The sequence below is a fragment of the Hippocampus zosterae genome, chromosome 5 (assembly GCF_025434085.1).
Source record: "Hippocampus zosterae strain Florida chromosome 5, ASM2543408v3, whole genome shotgun sequence".
Classification (NCBI taxonomy): Eukaryota; Metazoa; Chordata; class Actinopteri; order Syngnathiformes; family Syngnathidae; genus Hippocampus; species Hippocampus zosterae.
This window is the reverse complement of record NC_067455.1, coordinates 1,851,831-1,871,903: the sequence shown is the minus strand read 5'-3', so window position 1 is coordinate 1,871,903 and position 20,073 is coordinate 1,851,831. Positions and strand designations below refer to the sequence as shown.

Genomic DNA, 20,073 nt, shown 5'->3' with positions numbered 1-20,073 from the left:
GCTCCAACCTCCCAAACGGCGCTGAATAAACTTGCCAAAATGGTGACATTTTAATTTTTTACCGATCACCTTTTTTTTTTTTTCTGTGTTCCAGTCCATGAGGACGCCGCCCTTGTCAAGCGCAAGCGGCGCGTGACGTTTGCGGAGGATGGCCGCCGCCCAAGTTTGCGCAACTGTCCCACAGCCCGGATAAATTACGGCGAGTTGTAAAGTCCCGCGCAATTGATGCCGAGTGGGCGTGACGCTTTAAAAAAAAAACGATGGAGTACAGCGAGAGAGTGCTTTGCGGGACGGGGGAAGTGGAGCTGGATCCCAACATTGTCAGCGAGGAGGCCGGAAAGCTGTATTCCGAACTTCAGGTCCCGTTCCCCCCCGTCGTTTTGTTTAGCGTTTCACCGCCTGCCGCCGTTTCGAACCGTCGCTTTTGTTCCATGGCGCAGACGGTTATCGAGACCCACGGCGAGGGTGTGGTGGAGTCCCTGGTGCCCATCTTTGTGTGGGTACTGGAGGCGCTGGCTAGCTGCAAAGCCCGGCTGAGAGAACGAGAGGACGAGGCGGAGAGGGAGAGGGCGGAGCGGGACGGCCTGCTGGAGCGATACCGGACGGAGAAGGCGCAGAGGAAAGAAAGCCAAGAGGTGCGCTCGGATGGGTCGCGCGGTTGCGCTTCCTGAGCTTTGATGTAACGCTGCGGTTTTGGGGGTTTCTCTCCAGAGGTATTTGGAGCTGGATGACCAAATGGAGCAGGAAAGGAGAGCCGTGAGAGCGAGGGAAAAAGAGCGGGAAAGTAGAGAGAGACGCCTGGAGAAGAAAGCCAGGGAGCAGGCGGATCAGCGTGAGTCGCTGCGACCAATCAGTAGGTGTTATTTTCCACCGACAAACACCCGGAAGTCATATTTGCTGTCCTTGCGTTGCAGTGGTGGCCTTGGAGGAGCAGAAGTCGGCCCTGGGGAGGGAACTGAGCGCGCTCAGGCTTGCGCACAACAAGGTCAGGCATAGTGTGCGGCCCCCCGCCCCCCCCCCCCCCTGTCAAAGTGGTTTTGTTGACCCGCTTTCTTGTCCGGCATCCTTCGCATTCTAGTTGGCTCACTCCTATCGGGAACTGCTGGAAAAGAGGAAGGACTCGGAAAGAGATTCACCCCTGAGGTGTTGTGGTGATGTTCTGTTTGACGATCGTAGCGCGCGCGGTTTCTCTCGTGTTGCACTTTTAGTCGCGCTGAGTTTGCATGTTCTCCCCCGGGCCTGCGTGGGTTTTCTCCGGGTGCTCCGGTTTCCTCCCACATTCCAAAAATATGCTTGGCAGGCTGATTGGACGCTCTAAAATTGTCCCTAGGTGTGAGTGTGAGCGTGGATGGTTGTTCGTTTCTGTGTGCCCTGCGATTGGCTGGCAACCGATTCAGGGTGTCCCCCGCCTACTGCCCGAAGACAGCGGCTCGGAAGATGAATGAATGAATGAATAAAAACATAGGGCGGCCCGGTAGTCCAGTGGTTAGCACGTCGGCTTCACAGTGCAGAGGTACCGGGTTCGATTCCAGCTCCGGCCTCCCTGTGTGGAGTTTGCATGTTCTCCCCGGGCCTGCGTGGGTTTTCTCCGGGTGCTCCGGTTTCCTCCCACATTCCAAAAACATGTGTGGCAGGCTGATTGGACGCTCTAAATTGTCCCTAGGTGTGAGTGTGAGTGCGAATGGTTGTTCGTCTATGTGTGCCCTGCGATTGGCTGGCCACCAGTTCAGGGTGTCCCCCGCCTACTGCCCGAAGACAGCTGGGATAGGCTCCAGCACCCCCCGCGACCCTAGTGAGGATCAAGCGGCTCGGAAGATGAATGAATGAATGAATGGTGCGACGGTTTACCTCCACGGGTCGCGCTTGTGTCGCGGTGTTTCGTGAAAAAAAGCTTGCTCATTTGTTTGCTTGTTTTTTTTTGGGGGGGGGGACTCATTCAGGAATCACACGCAGCCCCAAAATGCTGAATTTTCATCCAACCAAGTTTTAGCAGACTCCAGCTCGCAGGTAACTTGACAAAAAAAAAAATTTCTGTACATTTTGAGCCGCCAACTCACGGATGCTGTCTGGCTTGATTTTTAGCAGACAACGCACCCCAACTCCGATACTTTGTGTTTGGAAGATCCGGATGCCAAAGAAGAGAAGACGGCCGATATGATGAAGTCCGCCTCGGATCGCTTCGTCAACGACATCATAAGCTCCACCCCTGAACTGAGACACTTTCACGGCGGCTCGTCGCCGGATACGAGGTAGCTCACCGTGAAAAGCTCGAGATGCCATTTGCTCCGGTGTGTACAAATCCCTTCGGATTTATGTTGTCAGTACCCCAGCAAGACCCGACACGAATGCTCCCGAGACCAGTTTGGAGGATGAGCTCAAGGGGGGCCAAGCGGAAGAACTAACGGGAGGAGCCAAGCTGGAAAAATCCGGGGAGGAGGAGGACGAGTTGGACGAGGACAGCATGGAGTGGGAACTACGCAACACGGACTCGGTTTTTTCCGAGCTGTCGGAGCTAAGTCAGGATTTTGTGGACAGTGTTGACCAAGGGGCCAGCATCCGAGGTAGGCGTTAGCAAAAACTCCTCCCCCTTAAAAACGTGATTTTATCCTGCACATTCCCCCCCCCCCCCCCCCCCTACTGATGAATGGGATTTTGCATGATGGCTGCAGGTATCGTTTTTGCCCGCTCGGGCTCACCATCCTCAGATTCTACCGTAGCATCTGTGACTTTGAATGCGTGTAGCTTTAAAAGGCGGGGCCTGGACTGATGACAAACGTTGGACATTCTGTTTTTTTACGCATTCTTTCCTTTTATTGCGCCTCCTTAGTTCTACATTGGGTCCATGTAGAACAGGGGTGTCCAAACTTTTTGCCAAGGGGGCCAGATTTTATGTGGTAAAATGTCGGGGGTCGCCGACCTTGGCTGACATTCTTTACATTGAACAAAAATATTGTTCAACAAATTTTAGTAAGCCAGTCTGTTTCACATTTCCATTTTTATTTTAATTTCAACAATCTTAAGAATTTCTTTTGGTTCATTTGAAATATGACATATCAGTCAATATAAACACGCAGTGATGTCTTGATAACTCGTGAGTGATGCCCCCTAGTGTCTAAATGCTATTACTCATTTAGTGAATGCTATTACTCATTTAGCCACTAGAGGGAAGCAGTACTCTATGAAACATCACTCACCAGTCTACGAGACCTCAGTCAATGCAACACGTGTTCCATTGCGCCCAACCTGCGGGCCAGACGGCACTGATTTTATGACAGGGGCCGAGGGCCGGATGAAATTCGACCGCGGGCCGGATTTGGCCCCCGGGCCGGACTTTGGACATGCCTGCATTAAGGTCAGCAACTGGTGTGTTGAAGCTTCCCTTTGATTTCTCCCTCGTCTAGGCAGTGCCGACCAGTTTGAGGAGATTCTTTCTCAGTACGAGGAATTGAAACGCACTCAGTGAGTCCCGCCGTCGGGGTTTCCGCTGACCCCTTCGAGTCCACAGACAGGAATCGAATGCGCCACGTGTTCATTTTCTTTTGTCTTTCAGCGAGTCGGTCGACGCGGCCCGGAAGGCTCTGATAAATCGGGTGGTGGAGCTGACGGACGACCGCTCCGCTCTCAAGTCGGAAGTGACCTCTCTGAGGGAAACGGCGGCACGAGTCGAAGGCCGGATGAAGGAGAAAGAGGAGGAACTTAAAAGGTCTCGGTGTGCACTTTATTTCGTGGGCTCCTGTCGCGTTTTATGCTGTACTCGTGTGGTGATTTATTTTTATTTTTTTTTCCTCCTCCCTTTTCTCAGACTCCGAGAAAAACTGGAGACGTTTCAGTCGTCGTATCCTGATGTAAGAACTGTAAAAACGCGCCTTGCCCACCAGGGTGCAGTATATAATAAAGATTTGATGTCACAAATAAGCCGCCGGAATGTTCATAGTTTTTTCACAGAGGATAAAGAATATGCACGTGTGAGTACTGTCATATGATCTCCGAATGTTTTGCTGGAGGTTGTGTTCAATTATCATTTGTTTTGAAGGTCGATAGTTACCGCAACATCGATGCTAGCGACGTTAGCTTATTGATGGCGTTTTGACGCTTGCTAGCGCTCGCAGCTCAACGGGAAGCAAAATAATTGACTGATCAACGGCTTCTATCCGGAAAACAAAACAAAAAAACTCGTCAGAGGTTACACTGAGAAGTCGAGGTACACATTCGGCATCCATCTTTCCATCCAGGCCTCATTAGCCACCTCCATGCGGCACTTCTCTCGCTCGGAAATGGCTCGGGTGGTCATGGAGAAGAACCAGTACAAACAGCGGCTCTTTGAACTGCAGGAGGCAATGAGGCAGAGCCAGACGCTCAGGTAACGCGCCGTTTTCTCCTCTCAGCTCATGTCTGACATTTTTTGACACCGCGTGACTGAAGTCGCCTTTCCCTTTTTTTTTTCCTTCTGGCGTAGGGCCACGAAAGCAGAAAGGCTCTCGGAGGAGAGAAGGTCAAGTGTTTGGGCCAAGTGAGTTTTGTTTTGGGCCGTGAGGTCAAAATGGCCGCCTCGCTTTGGATCGCCGCGGTTATCGATGTCGATTGCTCGTCTGATCTGGGTTTTGTTTTCTTTGAAAGGTTCAATCGCTTTTTTGGCCTGACCAAAGAGCCGTTGATCCTACCTCGCGCCGCTTTCTCATCGGTCGCTCTCCCTCCTCTGCCGCCGCCTCAACAACGACAGGACGTCGGTCGGAGTCAGGCCCAGTAAGCGAGCGTTTTGTGTTTGCGGACATATCGCCCTGTCGTCATGCTACGTTAGGTGCGCGACCTCATCAAATTTGAGAACAAAAATTGACCTCAATCATGCCTCTGCAGAAAGTTGGCATGACGTTTTGATTAGAATTTGAGGTTAATTTTGACAGTTTTTGCAATAAATCAATGATGACTAAAGCAACTATTTCATCATTATATATATATATTCACATTATTCATCATGTTGAGTATTTCATTGTCAGCAATCCAAAATTTGATCAAATCTAGGATTGTTTGTCATTTTACTCCTCTTTTGATGGTATTGTTTACAATAAATGCACTGGGAAATTGTTTTATAAACGACAAAGGGTTCCATTGAACTATTACTCAATCTATTTAAGAGTAAAATGTTTGAAGTGTTTTCTTTCAATCATATTTTGATTTTGTTGTTTGCAATAAATAGATCAATCAATTCCATAAATGGGTTTAGTTGACCAATATTTTTTTTTTTGTTTGACGCCAATGAATCCGTCGAACAATGATTGGATCAAATCAATGAAAACAATGGTCAATGCAATTTTTTCCATTTTCCACATATTTATTTTTGTTCTTGTCTTTAAAAAGGAAGTTTGAGCCAAACTTAAAATGACTAAGGACGGCCCGGTAGTCCAGTGGTTAGCACGTCGGCTTCACAGTGCAGAGGTACCGGGTTCGATTCCAGCTCCGGCCTCCCTGTGTGGAGTTTGCATGTTCTCCCCGGGCCTGCGTGGGTTTTCTCCGGGTGCTCCGGTTTCCTCCCACATTCCAAAAACATGCGTGGCAGGCTGATTGAACACTCTAAATCAGGGGTGTCCAAACTTTTTGCCAAGGGGGCCAGATTTTATGTGGTAAAATGTCGGTGGGCCGACCTTGGCTGACATTCTTTACATTGAGCAACAATATTGTTCAACAAATTTTAGTAAGCCAGTCTGTTTCACATTTCCATTTTTATTTTAATTTCAACAATCTTAAGAATTTCTTTTGGTTCATTTGAAACAGGTATATCACATGCAACTGCTTATTCACTTGACTTTTTCTTAAACAGAAGTCTCCTGAGTGCAAATTGATTGATTTGAAACATAAAATGTATCACCGTGACTTTTCAATAGTCACAAAACCTTTGACTCGAACAACAGGGAAATGAACAAGCAATACACATATCCACAACTACAAGGATCATTTGAAATATGACATATCAGTCAATATAAACACGGAGTGATGTCTTGTTAACTCGTGAGTGATGCCCTCTAGTGTCTAAATGCTATTACTCATTTAGCCACTAGAGGGAAGCAGTACTCTATGAAACATCACTCACCAGTCTACGAGACCTCAGTCAATGCAACACGTGTTCCATTGCGCCCAACCTGCGGGCCAGACGGCACTGATTTTATGACAGGGGCCGAGGGCCGGATGAAATTCGACCGCGGGCCGGATTTGGCCCGCGGGCCGGACTTTGGACATGCCTGCTCTAAATTGTCCGTAGGTGTGAGTTTGAGTGCGAATGGTTGTTCGTCTCTGTGTGCGATTGGCTGGCAACCGATTCAGGGTGTCCCCCGCCTAATGCCTGGAGACAGCTGGGATAGGCTCCAGCACCCCCCGCGACCCCAGTGAGGATCAAGCGGCTCGGAAGATGAATGGATGGATAAAATGACTATAAAATGCCCCCCCCCCCGGTGAGCTACGTTGGCACATGTTTTTCCAGTTCTGACGGCTCCCGTTTGTGGCCAATGCTCCCGCCCCCAGATCATCTGCCACTTCGGTTTTATCACCTCGGGCCAGGAGGAGGGAACTCTACCGGGAAATTCGCTCGCACGTTTGGGGAACGCTCGGAAAGCGTCAGCTGCACGGCTGGAGCGTGCCCCTGGCTAACACTCAGGTAAGGGGAAGGTCCCGCCCTTCTTTTTGGCGCATGTCCTTAATCCTCATTGGCCGTAGGAATCTCAGGAACCGGTCCCGGACCCCCAAGACGTGCCGGTCCTGACGCAGCTTCGACTCCTGGACCAAAGAGACTGCACCGCAAAGGTGAGACGCGTTCATGCAGACAGACGCCGCGCCCGCACAGCCTTTCGACATCAAACGCCGCTTTCTTTTTCAGCTGAACTGCGCGGTGGCCGTCCCGCCGGAGCTCTCGGGGGAGGCCACGGTAAGTTTCTCCTGCTCCTTCATCCCAGCGGTCAACCTTAACGAACAACTTTTCCAAACTCGGTCAGTGCTCCGTGTGGGTAGTTTCTGGCCCCGCCTCCAGCAGTGGCGTCTCAGTGATTGACCCCGCCCGACCCAACACTGTCCTGGATCAGTTCAGCCTCCCCCCCACAGCTCCCGCCCTCTGCATCTGTGCCGTGCCCCCCGTCGGTCAGTGCCCCCGCCCCCTCGCAAACATTCCCCACACAACTTTGTTTAGTTTCTTCCCAGCCGCGCCAGCGTTTTACTGGAAACCGATCGGCGGCGCTAGGCTAGGCTAGGCGGGATTTTCCCTCTGACGCGTTCCTGTTTGTTATGTCAGGGGACTCTCCGGGAACTGTTTGGATTGGAACTCAGGAAGGAAGGTAAACGCATGTCGAACACGCAGCTCTGTGCGGATTCACTTTTTCGACGACATTACAACGCATTTGCTTGCTTTTTTTATTCTTGAATTTTAGCAAGTATAATATAATTATATATATATATATATATATATATATATATATATATATATATATATAATATACATTCATTCATCTTCCGAGCCGCTTGATCCTCACTAGGGTTGTGGGGGGTGCTGGAGCCTATCCCAGCTGTCTCCGGGCAGTAGGCGGGGGACACCCTGAATCGGTTGCCAGCCAATCGCAGGGCACACAGAAACGAACAACCATTCGCGCTCACACTCACACCGAGGGACAATTTAGAGTGTTCAATAAGCCTGCCACGCATGTTTTTGGAATGTGGGAGGAAACTGGAGCACCCGGAGAAAACCCACGCAGGCCCGGGGAGAACATGCAAACTCCACACAGGGAGGCCGGAGCTGGAATCGAACCCGGTACCTCTGCACTGTGAAGCCGACATGCTAACCACTGGACTACCGGGCCGCCTAGCAAATATAATATACAGTGTAACCTCAGAAATAAGACCACCTATGTTACTGCTCAAGGTGGTCTTATTTTCGGGGTGGTCTGATTTCTGAAGTGGCATGCAGTAATGATAATGCAGAAGTAATGTGGCTCACATGCAACAATATACTGTAGCGTCATGTACACACAATGAGTAATAAATGATGGATTGTACATGCAACTGTATTGTACACAAAAGAAATTTAAGCATTTGAATAGTCTATGTATGTATAAGGCAAGAGAAAAAAAACTACATACTGTATATCTTTTTTGGGGGGGGGGTTGGGGAGGGTTGCTTGACTTGTTGCCTTTCGCTAACATTACCCTCTGGTCTACCTGCAGTCAACAAATAATGCGATCGTTTTTTTCTACTCCAGTATAGTGATACATGCAGCCTCTGCAGATAGGGGGCGCTGTCTGCACTCCGTTTCCCTCTCTGAAAGCGTTCATTCACTCAGGTGAGTGCAATTTTTTTTTTTTAGATTACACTTCCCTTGACGTCATCACGCGTTCCTGTCAACATGATGCACTTGACTTTGACAGGTGCTCCCAGGGTCAAGTCATCGCCGGCTTAGGCGACGGAACTTTGGCTTTCTTCTCCAGTAGTTCCGGTAAACCGTCGTCCGTTCTCCGTGATGGACTCGACTACGTTTTCTGCCACGCTTGACTTATTCGAGCGATGTTGTGTGATTTTTGGAGGCGGCTGGAACCTGCAGTCACATTCATTGATGCCGTTGGGCTCCAACCCTGTGCAGCCCATTCGCTGCTGCCTCGCTAAAGGCGGACGCTTGTGGGTCGGCTATTGGAACCGAGTCCACGTGGTCGACGTCAATAGGAGGAAAGTGGAGGTAATTCGTCTCTTCCGAGGCCCGGGGGGGTGACTTGGAATCCACCCCGCCGTGTTCTTTGCCTCGCCAGCACGTTTTTCCCGTCTCGGAGCGCAGCGAGCAGCAAGTTCGCTTCCTGTGTGCCGGAGGAAGTGGCGTTTGGACGTCCTGCAGACTTGACTCCGTCCTCAGGCTGTTTGACTGGTCCACTGGACGCCCGCTACAGGAAGTTGATTTTGCTGCTTTGGTGACCAAATCATTAGGTGGGTGGCGTGCTTTCTTCTCCAGCGGAAACCGCTGAAGTCCAATCTCGCCATCGCCATTTCCCTCGAAAAAGCCGGCGGCCGATAAGGGCTCACGTTAAAACTGTGTGAACTTCATGAGAACTCTTGACCTCGATTTTCAGTGAACCTTTGAAGTTTTTGAAATTCAAGACATTTCCAGGTTTTGATTTCCTCCAAACAGGATGAAAGGCAACAAGTCAAGCAACCCCCCCAAAAAAAGATATATATTATATTTGCCCGGTAGTCCAGTGGTTAGCACGTCGGCTTCACAGTGCAGAGGTACCGGGTTCGATTCCAGCTCCGGCCTACCTGTGTGAGTTTGCATGTTCTCCCCGGGCCTCGTGGGTTTTCTCCGGGTGCTCCGGTTTCCTCCCACATTCCAAAAACATGCGTGGCAGGCTGATTGGACGCTCTAAATTGTCCCTGGGTGTGAGTGTGAGTGCGAATGGTTGTTCGTCTCTGTGTGCCCTGCGATTGGCTGGCAACCGATTCAGGGTGTCCCCCGCCTACTGCCCGGAGACAGCTGGGATAGGCTCCAGCACCCCCTGCGACCCTAGTGAGGATCAAGCGACTCGGAAGATGAATGAATGAGGATGAATGAAAAAGGATGAAAGTGTCCTCCAGGAGAAAGCCTCTTTTTTTGCTTAGCAGGACATAGATCTGACAGTCATCCGGATTGCAATTGGGGGGGGGGGGGAATACACTTTAGACATAAACATAAGTGTATATAACCTGACATTCGAGAAAAGCTGGCAAAAAAAAAAATTAAACGCGTATTAGAATATAATTGTCTTTTGTATATGTTGTAATGTGTTATGTGGAAAGGATACGGATGGAGGTCCCCCACACCCCCAATTTGAAGAGGGCTAATATTTTCGGATTAAGGCTGATGAATCAGTCGGACCGAGCACAGACATCGGAAAATCAATTTATGTGGATTTCTTATTCTTGGAAAAAAATATGGATCGGCGCGCGGACCGCCAGGGTTCCCGTTATGTCTCCCCCTGTTGGTCAATCTTTTCTTTACAGCCCTCTGGACAGGTTCGAACTGGGAAAGTCAATTCTGTGCGTGTCGTGTACATACTTGGCCAAGGATAAATTTGATTCTGATTCTGAGTAACAAAGTCTTTGCACTCGGTTCCTCGTGCCTCTCAATGCGTGTGTGCAGGTCAATCTTTCCTGGAGCTCTCGCCTCTTCAGATCTCCTCTCTGGCCGTCATCTCCAACCGCCTGTGGGTGGGCACGGCGGGCGGTGCCATCGTCTCCATCCCTTTGTCGATAAGTAAGCGTTCAGTGCGACTTCAGACTTTTCATGTCAGACGCTGGAAGGCAGCCATTTTTAATATACCGGTGTATATTTTTTTTGGCTTTCACAGCGTCCGAAGCAGTTTCCATCCCATACTGCTCTGTTGCGACTGCCCAGCTGTGTTACCACGGACACCGACAAGCTGTCCGCTTCATCATTGCTGCACCAGGTCATTAGTTTTTTTTTTTTTTTTTTTAAATGCCGAGGAGTCATGTTGCGGTTTTGGCCTTTTTTAGCTGTTGTGAGCGCTCAGGGCCAGAAAAGATTTCAGTTGCCATGTCAGCCTAATTTGACGAACCGATTCCGAATCAGTATTGCTCGCCAATGCAACTTAAACGTTCGCAACGAGACTGATTCATGAACCAATTCGATTTCAAATTTTCTGCCCTTCCTCAACGACATCAGCATTTTTCTGGCCTCTGTTCAGTTGATGAAAACCAACCCAAAAAACTGTTCCGGTTGACATGCAAAATGCATCTGTTGCGATCTGCATCCAAAATGTTTTCTGCTTTTATCATTTTCTGAGGTCAATTTTGAATTGATGCGGCCGATGTTCATCGCACAGTTCCATATCGTGTCATTGCGATTTTTTTTTGGTGACATTTTTGGTGTCGGCTCAGGTTGTTTGATGTCGACCAGTGGCGGCAACGTTGCGAGCTCTCAGCTCATAATCAGCGGAGGCGAGGGCTACATCAACTTCCGCATCGGTGAGTAGAAGGACTGAAAATATTGCAGTTGTGGCTTTTCCGATTTTTTTTGTTGTTGATTTTTACTCACGTCTGCAGGAGACGACGAGAGCGACGGCTCAGTCGAGTTGTTCCAAGCCACGCCGCAGCGATTCGAGCGCAGTCATATGATCATTTGGCAGAATTCTAGCGTTCCCTTGCCCAGCGCTGCCCTCTGACATGTCCCGGATGCCACCAGACTTTCTCAAATCTTTTCACTCCGCAATCCCCCCAAAAAAATCCCCTCGAGTGCCTTCGTCTCTGCCGTCTCGATGCAAATGTGTCCCACTTGTGTTTCTTGTCCTTCTGCCTTTTTATTTGATAACATATGAGTCACGGTTTGAGTTTCACCGAGATCCACATTTGCCAGTTTGTTGCATTCAAAGTTGATGACTTGTTCCAAATGTTTTGCTTATGAACAGGAACACGTGACCGTAACATTGTTCATTCGTCTGGCGCGTACTGTATATATTTTGTTGTTAACTACGAACTGGAACCAGAGCATCACTTTTCTAAGTACATACATACATATAGATATATATATTTTTTTTTTTCTTCAGTTTTTGGACTCACCGTGCATTGTCAATGAGGTTTACTCGACTTGGAAATACCTCCACACCTCTATAGAATGGAAGCACGTCTCTATTTATTTCTATGATCATGTTTTTCTTTGGAACTTTTGATTGTTTTACCGTTTTAATATCTTCTCCAAAGCGTGTGAGTGTCATGATTATTTTATGCAGTATTTAAATGCAGTTGTGCACATGGCTCCAACATGCTGAGAATAGTTGCAATCTTGTACATTAAAATTACAAATAAGATTTATTCCCAAGCTTCACTTTTGGCTTGTTTTACTTTTAATGACGACGACGACGACAGAATATCATGCAACACGTGTCGGTAGCCTTAAAAAAAAACAGCCACACCCACACATATTGCATTGCAACTGCCATTTGTCCGTGTACACAATGGCCCTCATTTGCCTCGGGCAGCGTGCGGGTGTCTAGGTGGGACTGCTGTGAGTCCGAGGGAGCCGTATCCTCCTGCTCAGGGATCGGGCCAGGCGGTCCACAGCGCCGCCCATGGCGCCCCCCAGCTCCTTGCCGGAGGTCAAGCCCTCAATGTTGCCGCTGTACCACAAGACCCAGCCTGCCAAGGACAGCAGCACCAACAGGGCTCCCGAGTACACCAGGAAATCCCCAAAGTCTCTTCCTCCGATCTCCAGCGGCGCAAAGACGCCCAGCAGCAGGGACGTCACGCCGAGCAGGTCCATCAGCACCGCAAACACCAGGGCCAGCTTGCAGTGGGACAGGCCGTCGTACTTGGGGGCCATTGCTAAGCACGTGGATGGATGGAGGGATCGATCATTCCTTGCGGGAAATTAAATTGTTCACGGTATGTATTTAATTCACACAACCAGTATACACACAAAAAAGTCCTGCAACTGGATGATCATACAGTACATTTAAATCAAATCCCAAAATTAGGAAACAGCGGGTGGGGGGCAAAAATATTTATCTTTGTCACAGGCTTCTTGTAATGCTGGCCACCTTGCCTAAATTCTCACTTGAACAGATTATGAAATTCTACCTCCGAAATGAAATTGTTGTTAAATATAATTTGTTCGATATTTGGTTCAGGGTTATTTATCTTATTACTTATTACTTATTACTGATTCGTCCTACTGTTTATTGTATATGTTAAATCGCTCCATGTACAGCACTTTGTATGCAGCGATGGCTGTTTGAAAGTGCTCTATAAATACTGTTGACTTGACTTGACTTGACTTATCTCTTTTACGAATTCATGTGGAGGGTCAAGAGTGGTTCGTGTATTCTGATCAGTTTGTTATGTCGAACTTTGTGGTTATTAGTGAGATCTTATAAAGCCCCTAAACTCGGACTTTACACATGTATTAACCAAATTTCCATTTCAAAGATTCCTTAATGCTGCTCATCTTGTACCTTTACTTTGTTGGTCGTTTCTATATCATTAAGTGTAAATGTGAAGCTCGTCGCGGTGACAAGTGAATTTGCCTAACGCGATGACTAAAAGCCAACTTATCATCATAATTCGTACAGATGGTGCAAATGTGTTTAAACGGAACAGCAGGCGGAAAAACATGCGGGAACACAGGCTTGGTGTCAAAACGGTCAAAAGTGCCACACCTGTCCTATGAGCTTCAGGTGACAAAATCAGCCCCGGGTCACAACACGGCACAAGCCCGAAATCGTCCAAGATCAACACTTGTGAGAGTAAAACCAACCACACAAACGAGCAACATTTTCGAACTCTTACCTTGAAGTTAACCAGATTTGCCGACTGCGTAATGCGAACGTCTTCACGAATCGTTTCTCACACGGCGAGAACGACTCCGGAGCCACCAGTAAAAACCGAAACATGACACCTCGCCACTTGCTCGACCTGTCGTGACTCACCGGCGCCAACGCAGGCAAATTTGAAAAACAAACATTTTCGCACAACTTGTTATAAGCGAGGCAAAAATAGTTCATACGTCTTACGTTTTATTTCATTTTAGGAACTGAGCGTCAATTTTAGATAATGCAAAAATGATTTTGAAAGCCCCGCCTTTTTTAACCATCGTAACCGGAAATGACGTCGGCCAGCATGCAATTATAATACAGTATTGTTATTGTTAGCTTGTTAGCTAGCGGAGGGGCTCGCGAGATGGCGACATGACAGAGTAATAACGACATCTTATTACATGTCAGTCATAAGCCTATTACCAGCCTTCATCTGGTACGTACCGTACCCACACTGGCACTTTCACAACAGAAATGGGACGATGTATTTCCCGAAAGACAGACTGAAACACTAAAATGGAGAAAAACGTTTTTGGGGTGATTGTTGTTATTTTCACAGCTCGATGGTTGCTAGCCGTTATGACGGGCTGCTTTTGATCAGCTCGTTGGCATATTGCATCACGACTATAAAAACAAACCAAAACGTGTCCTTATATTTGAGTTTCGAGTCATGCATAAAGCGAGAACAAATACTGTAGAATGATAGAAATATAATCTTTCGTAAACAGAACGAGCAGCACTGTTGAAGCCTACAATCATCGGACACTTCATTAAGTACACCTCTGCAATGGAATCTAGTACAAAAGCATCAGAAAATCACTCTTTACTAAATAATACAAAGTTATTGTTTTTTTCTTTTAATAACCCTATTTAAAACTGACATTTTTTTGCCTGTCAACTGCGGATAAATCAAATCAAATACCAGAAACACTTTTCATGTGGATGTCCTGAGACTATACAACTCTTTAAGATGTAACTTACAATCTTCACACATTTTTGAACGAAAATTTGGAACATTTCAATCAAACCTCAGCATTATTTTCCCTGTAAAAGCAGGTTTTATTTGTATTTTTTTACACAGCTCCTGTAATGGATTGCATTCCGCGTGTTCAGGATATGATCACATCATGTAAAATATGTGTTGCTAAAAATAAATGCAAGCCAACAAAAAGAACAATTTAGCTCTAATCAAACATTGTTTCACTTTTCTAGATGTTGGTGATGGAGAACGGAAGCAGGTCTGATGCCGCAGCCACATCCGAGAAGCATTCCGGCACTCCACAGCCGCAGAGTAAGATAATCATCTTCACAATATTGTACACGGTACCTTTGAAATAATTCATTCCTATTCTTTCCCGTCTTTGAAGTTCTAAAAAACGAAGATAGTTATGAAGCAACCATGCCACTGGAGGAGAGCAACGTTGAGCAGCAAGCAGGATTTTTCAACCAAAGTGACCACCATTTTGAAGGTGACTGTCACATCATCATTCCCTATTGAAATGAATGGAAATGCCATGAATCCGTTCCAGCCCCACATTTTGTTGATTTTTGTGTGCTCGCTGTGGCCACCAGGGCTAAGTGTCATTCAGACATCTTCTATATATTATATCATATATATATATATATATATTGCGCGTCGTCCCGCACGCGGTCTGTCCTTCCGTCTGTCCCTTTTCAAAACGTACCTACTTCACCGCGCCGCTGCGCGCCGCCACTGCGCCGCTCAGACAGTGGCTCACTACGATCGCGCGGGCATCTTAGCGAAAAAATGTTGTCTACCCACAAGCATTGCAATGAAATTGTTAGTTATTTAGTAGAGCTAAACATCTCTTTATTTTCGCGATAAGCAATGAAGATGAACAAAAAGTTGAACCAAGCAACAACACTTTTGTGGGCCGAAAGCCCACCTTACCAGCCTTCCGCAGGAACTAGCTGATGAGCCGCCCGGAGGGCTGCGAACTAGCTAGTACAGGATAAAGTAGTAACATAACTAGTTTCAGATAAATATATCAACCAATAAGCTGGCTAAAATGACCGTGATGTCTCAAACAACATCACTTGGCCCCCAAAACTTGACTTAAATAACTTGAGTGGAATGTTATTGATGACGAGAGTGGTGTGGGCAGTACAATAGGTCATGTATGTAATAATCCATTTTTTTAAAATCATTTGAGTAGTTATGGAGGGTTTGAGATGCATTTGGAGTGCTCTGGCCATGTTTGTTTGTTTTTAGAAAATTCCACAAAGCTTGTGACCACTTGTCATGTTGTCGCAGAAAGAATATATTCCTTTCAAAATTGTTGAATGTTTGTCTACATGTGTTTCAGGGGTTGTAACGCCGCAACATCAATGCTTATCGTTGGCTTGTCTATAGCATTTGCATCCTATGTTAGCATTCAGCTTCCTCAGGCAAAGTCATGAGGTTGATTTAAATACATACCATGTCATTCTTTTAGTTATATGTTTAATTTGACCTTCAACTTGTTTTGCCAATGTTCAATCCTTGGCAGAGTCAGCGCCATCTGCTGGCCCATCTCACGTCAGCAGCTCCTACATGGTGATCACCAACCTACGGACACAGCTGCAGATTTCCGTGGAGAAAAACTCCTGGCTTCAGAAAAGAATTGAGGACCTGGAAGAGGAGCGGGACTTTCTGCGGTGCCAGCTCGACTGTTTTATCTCGTCCACAAAGAGTCAGCGCCAGGATCGGGGTCAATACAGTGACGGTAAGGAGAACATTCCAAGTGACAAAATGCCAAATAGTAGTGCTAGGTGTTATGGTTACTCTATAATTATCATTCTTGTCAGTACCAGTGCTTCAAAACTGGCAATAAAATAAATCTTTGCCGTTCCGCGAACAGCATCTATTTGTCTCAACCGGTCCGTGACACAAAATTTTTAAACATTTTTTTTCTTAGTCGCTTTCTGACAAAAGTTTGCACTTTATTTTCCCATTCTCTTCTTTGCTTTCATCACTCAGCTCTACTGTAAAGCCACCCAAATTGTGACAATTTGGCATTTGCAGGGTACGAGTCAAGACGGTTCACTTGGAGGGGAAGGAGAGAGGATGAACGTCCTTCTGGTTCGTCTGAGAACACTTCTATGGAAAGCCACTTGAGCATTCATTCATTCATTCATCTTCCGTACCGCTTGATCCTCACTAGGGTCGCGGGGGGTGCTGGAGCCCATCCCAGCCGTCTCCGGGCAGTAGGCGGGGGACACCCTGAATCGGTTGCCAGCCAATCGCAGGGCACTCAAAGACGAACAACCATTTGCACTCACACTCACACCTAGGGACAATTTTAGAGTGTTCAATCAGCCTGCCACGCATGTTTTTGGAATGTGGGAGGAAACCGGAGCACCCGGAGAAAACCCACGCAGGCCCGGGGAGAACATGCAAACTCCACACAGGGAGGCCGGAGCTGGAATCGAACCCGGTACCTCTGCACTGTGAAGCCCACGTGCTAACCACTGGACTACCGGGCCGCCCTCAAATAGGTTAATATTAAAAAAAAAAAAAAAAGAGCAAACGTGTTTTTGCTGGTGTTGGACTAACTAATATTGACTGATTAAATTGGCCAGACAATTATCGGACCCCCCCTACTCCTAGACCCGACAACAGCTAGTAAGAATAAAATATTATACAATAAAACATTGCCCTCGTTCTACCAGTGGGGCAAATTGTCTCCTTCCAAAGATTTTCAAGAATATTGCAATAAATGCTCAAATGTCCTTCCCTACATTTTTGGGCATGTGTTGCAGTCCTCCCTCAATGACTGGCATCTTCTTCTCATAGAGCAAGAGAAGATGGATTCGCCGCATTTACCCTCTCGCCAATTTATCCAACGCAGGCCCGCAGCGCCACCTACGGCTGCCTCTAAAAACCTCGTCTCCAATCCGGTAAGCAATCAGATGGCCTCCATGAATGCCCTGTTCAACCCGTCAGCCCTCCTGCAAGGCCTCGGCACCGCTTCAGTCAGTGGAGGCGACGCCACCCGTGCCACAAGATCACTGATGAATGAGGCGAACGCCCATCGAAACTTGCGTGCAGGTAATACAAATTGAACAAGGTGCCTATTTTCTAGCCCCCCACCCCTAATGACAAGAAGATTTTTTGTAATGTTTCCTTTCCCACATGTGAGGGCATGACATTAAATGAATATGCTGTAGAAACCCACAGAAAAGTCAGTTGTTTATAAAAACGCCATGCGGCAAAGCATGGCGGATTAGCAATAGCGCCTTTATTGCTAATCCTCTGCATCGCTACCTGAGTTCTTTTCATTCATTCATCAGATTCGCTTACACTCTTGGGGGAGGCGGATGAGTACTTGGAGCATGATGGCTTCCTAGAAGAGGCGGAAATGATATCAGGAGAAGGTGCCATGCAAGATGCCATCGACGGCAACAAACAACATTTAAAGAGAAGGCGGATATTCCGAGGCCTTCGAGAGAGGCAAAGAGGTAAGAAAGGATGATCGCGCTTGATACGGTTTGGTCTATGAATTTTGGTGCACTACCACAGTGGTGTGAAAGTTCCGCTTGAATTGGAAACCTCTCTCACAACAATATGGTATTCTCCATTATTGTGAAATTCCAGACATTTCGAGTCTTTATTCACCGCACTGCAACACCGCATATTTGTCGTTCGGGAATTCACAAATTCACGGAATTGCCGAAAATCTCGTCAATTTGCTGTTTTGGTGGTTTGGCCAAAGTCATTAAAATATCAAATATATTATATATAAAATTACTTTGGCGCCATCTGGTGGAATGCTATTGTTTTTTTTTTTGTATGTCCAATTCATGAATAGTGTTTTTTTTTGTCTGCGTTTTAATTACCCTGTTTTGTTGGTGTTCTTTGAATGCATCGCCTGTACAAAGTCAAAGTAGCTTTCATTGTCTACTGTGCCGTTAAAAATGGTCTCGATTCCCTTCCATTTACTCTGCGTGAAAGGATGAATTTGATGACTTCAAACTGTTTGTGTAAAGGGCTAGTGCAAGCGTTTGTTAGCTTGTGTGCGATGTCACATCAGTTTCCGCGAGCATTATTATTATTATTATTTATGCTAGTATGCTAACTAATACTGACAAGTACTTTACCTCCATCACATGGAATATATGCAATTACAAACGATGGAGGATTTGAGGATTTTCGCTCTTCACAACAGGGCTCAGATCATGTCCCTGTGCATTGCAGAGATTCACCAAAATCTGAAATGTAACATAGGAGTCAGGAACTGTCTATATTATATTATGTGCTTTGGACTACACCATGTGAAGAAGAGACAAGTGACAAGTAGCAAATAGGACAGAAGGAACCACGACAGGACAGGATAGGACAGCCTCTGAAGTTCAAGATGAAAGTTGACACTTGTTGCGCATCGTGATTGTTTTATTTCAAATCAATGCTGGTGGAATACAAAAGAAAATACTCCTGTAGACTCCCTTTTGACTTGCTTTAATGAACTCTCTTCTTCTGTTCCGTACTTCAGTAAAAGACGCTGCCGGAGTGCTTTTCCGCTACAAGAAGATCCTCCTCACATACCAACGACTAAAAAACATGTCCAAGGCATTTCAAATTCACGGTGTGGACCGCAACACGGTGGCCTCCACCACACCCATCGCCGAGCTGCTGCTGGTGGCTCCCGAGAAGGTAACCGTGGTGGGAGAGTTTGACCCGTCTAAAGAGAAGCTGCTGGACTACGCTCGACGCTGCTACACGGCGTTGGACGAGGAGACGCGGTGCAGGGTGCAAGCCCTGAAGAAGAACAACCTGCTCCTGCCCATTTCCTACAGGTTCAGACACTGACACAAGAAACCAGGTTAACGACAGGAGGGGTTGATGGAAGGACGTCCGCAGGCACGGAGAAGTATTTTGTTCTCTTAGGGCTTGATTTACTGAAGCCCGCCGCGCACCGAACAATAACAAAATATTGAATGCCTCTTCCACTGACACTTCCAATTACATCACTTCAATTTACACTTGTGGCACTCTCCCCAATTTTTCCATGATGGGACCATCAAAGCATTTAGCACCCGCTTTCTGGGATCTCGGTAAATCAGGCCCTTGCCATGGTAAAACTGCTTTGTGATTATTTATTGTAATTATTTTTTAACGTGTGCCATAAACATGTGACTCGTAGGGCCTTGTTTTCATGTGCAAGGTGCCCTCTAACTGGACGCACGGAGTTTTCTTTCTTTTGACATTTTCGTACACGGCCGTAGAGGCGTCAGCTTTACGGCCACAGAGGGTCTTCGAAAATAGAGTCTGTTGTGTCATCTTCTGTCTGAAGTGGATATCTTTTTCCGTAAATTCCACGACCTCCATGTGTGATGTAAAAATAAAAGCTTAAAATAAATAAGTGTGGATGGCCTTTGTCATCCACGTAAAAATAATGTATACATCTTTAAAAAAAATCGAATGTGTGATACAGTTGAAATCATTCCCATTACAATTTCTTTTACTAACGATATTGACTTTAATAAAAATTAAACAATACGTAGTGTATGATTTTCTTGTTTATTTTAATGCCAAATGGCCTTCATAAGACTAACAGGAGCATTTCTTAAAGGCATCACACTTGGCGCAATATGCTCAGGCCATCACGGTGAAGCTAATAGGGTGACGTTCAGATTAACCCAATTCGTAGAAAAAAAGCCATAACGTTAACAAACAGAAAAGACTGACTTTCTTTGGAGTTTATTCCGAAAATAAAATAAACTCCAAATAAAATGCCAAAAGAAGAGTTGA

The 20,073-nt window shown here is 46.7% G+C and overlaps 3 protein-coding genes across 6 annotated transcripts; 2 read left to right on the top strand and 1 right to left on the bottom strand.

Annotated features, from left to right (window-relative positions):
• The first annotated feature begins 94 nt into the window (after nucleotides 1-94).
• si:dkey-17m8.1 (C-Jun-amino-terminal kinase-interacting protein 4) lies at nucleotides 95-11,823 on the top strand. Of its 2 annotated transcripts, none has more exons than XM_052065004.1 (27): nucleotides 95-359; nucleotides 441-635; nucleotides 712-832; nucleotides 915-985; nucleotides 1,079-1,143; nucleotides 1,941-2,007; nucleotides 2,086-2,249; nucleotides 2,323-2,561; nucleotides 3,402-3,459; nucleotides 3,551-3,703; nucleotides 3,803-3,845; nucleotides 4,233-4,360; nucleotides 4,457-4,510; nucleotides 4,618-4,743; nucleotides 6,514-6,646; nucleotides 6,706-6,792; nucleotides 6,866-6,913; nucleotides 6,981-7,122; nucleotides 7,274-7,316; nucleotides 8,234-8,314; nucleotides 8,400-8,467; nucleotides 8,556-8,704; nucleotides 8,775-8,946; nucleotides 10,136-10,249; nucleotides 10,344-10,442; nucleotides 10,894-10,980; nucleotides 11,059-11,823. In XM_052065004.1, the coding sequence occupies exons 1-27, from the start codon at nucleotides 261-263 to the stop codon at nucleotides 11,175-11,177; spliced, it is 2,925 nt and encodes a 974-aa protein (XP_051920964.1). In that variant the 5' UTR covers nucleotides 95-260; the 3' UTR covers nucleotides 11,178-11,823. The 2 variants fall into 2 exon arrangements, with proteins under 2 accessions (XP_051920964.1, XP_051920963.1); XM_052065003.1 differs by having other exon boundaries at nucleotides 2,083-2,249.
• On the bottom strand, nucleotides 11,623-13,526 carry LOC127600643 (transmembrane protein 238-like). 2 transcript variants are annotated; one of them, XM_052065344.1, is made up of 2 exons: nucleotides 13,297-13,526; nucleotides 11,623-12,368 (listed from the first exon to the last, which is right to left on the bottom strand). In XM_052065344.1, exons 1-2 carry the CDS (start codon nucleotides 13,509-13,511, stop codon nucleotides 12,002-12,004), a joined length of 582 nt encoding a protein of 193 aa, XP_051921304.1. In that variant the 5' UTR covers nucleotides 13,512-13,526; the 3' UTR covers nucleotides 11,623-12,001. The 2 variants fall into 2 exon arrangements, with proteins under 2 accessions (XP_051921304.1, XP_051921305.1); XM_052065345.1 differs by having other exon boundaries at nucleotides 11,623-12,333; nucleotides 13,297-13,450.
• Nucleotides 13,067-19,821, top strand: LOC127600538 (coiled-coil domain-containing protein 106-like). Of its 2 annotated transcripts, none has more exons than XM_052065196.1 (8): nucleotides 13,067-13,247; nucleotides 14,535-14,613; nucleotides 14,690-14,791; nucleotides 15,833-16,048; nucleotides 16,348-16,404; nucleotides 17,119-17,373; nucleotides 17,616-17,783; nucleotides 18,815-19,821. In XM_052065196.1, exons 1-8 carry the CDS (start codon nucleotides 13,080-13,082, stop codon nucleotides 19,129-19,131), a joined length of 1,362 nt encoding a protein of 453 aa, XP_051921156.1. In that variant the 5' UTR covers nucleotides 13,067-13,079; the 3' UTR covers nucleotides 19,132-19,821. The 2 variants fall into 2 exon arrangements, with proteins under 2 accessions (XP_051921156.1, XP_051921157.1); XM_052065197.1 differs by lacking the exon at nucleotides 13,067-13,247 and adding an exon at nucleotides 13,650-13,758.
• The last annotated feature ends 252 nt before the right edge of the window (nucleotides 19,822-20,073 follow it).

What these genes read in the sequence shown, in the direction of transcription:
- si:dkey-17m8.1 (XM_052065003.1), top strand. Translation starts at nt 261, where the DNA reads ATGGAGTACAGCGAGAGAGTGCTTTGCGGGACGGGGGAAGTGGAGCTG. An exon ending in TTCAGTCGTCGTATCCTGAT is followed by an intron (nt 3,846 to 4,232) that starts GTAAGAACTGTA and finishes CTTTCCATCCAG; the next exon opens with GCCTCATTAGCCACCTCCAT. An exon ending in TTTGGTGACCAAATCATTAG is followed by an intron (nt 8,947 to 10,135) that starts GTGGGTGGCGTG and finishes GCGTGTGTGCAG; the next exon opens with GTCAATCTTTCCTGGAGCTC.
- LOC127600538 (XM_052065196.1), top strand. Translation starts at nt 13,080, where the DNA reads ATGGTGCAAATGTGTTTAAACGGAACAGCAGGCGGAAAAACATGCGGG. An exon ending in CGGCACTCCACAGCCGCAGA is followed by an intron (nt 14,614 to 14,689) that starts GTAAGATAATCA and finishes CCGTCTTTGAAG; the next exon opens with TTCTAAAAAACGAAGATAGT. An exon ending in AAGTGACCACCATTTTGAAG is followed by an intron (nt 14,792 to 15,832) that starts GTGACTGTCACA and finishes AATCCTTGGCAG; the next exon opens with AGTCAGCGCCATCTGCTGGC.
- LOC127600643 (XM_052065344.1), bottom strand. Translation starts at nt 13,511, where the DNA reads ATGAACTATTTTTGCCTCGCTTATAACAAGTTGTGCGAAAATGTTTGT. An exon ending in CAAATCTGGTTAACTTCAAG is followed by an intron (nt 12,369 to 13,296) that starts GTAAGAGTTCGA and finishes ATTTCCCGCAAG; the next exon opens with GAATGATCGATCCCTCCATC.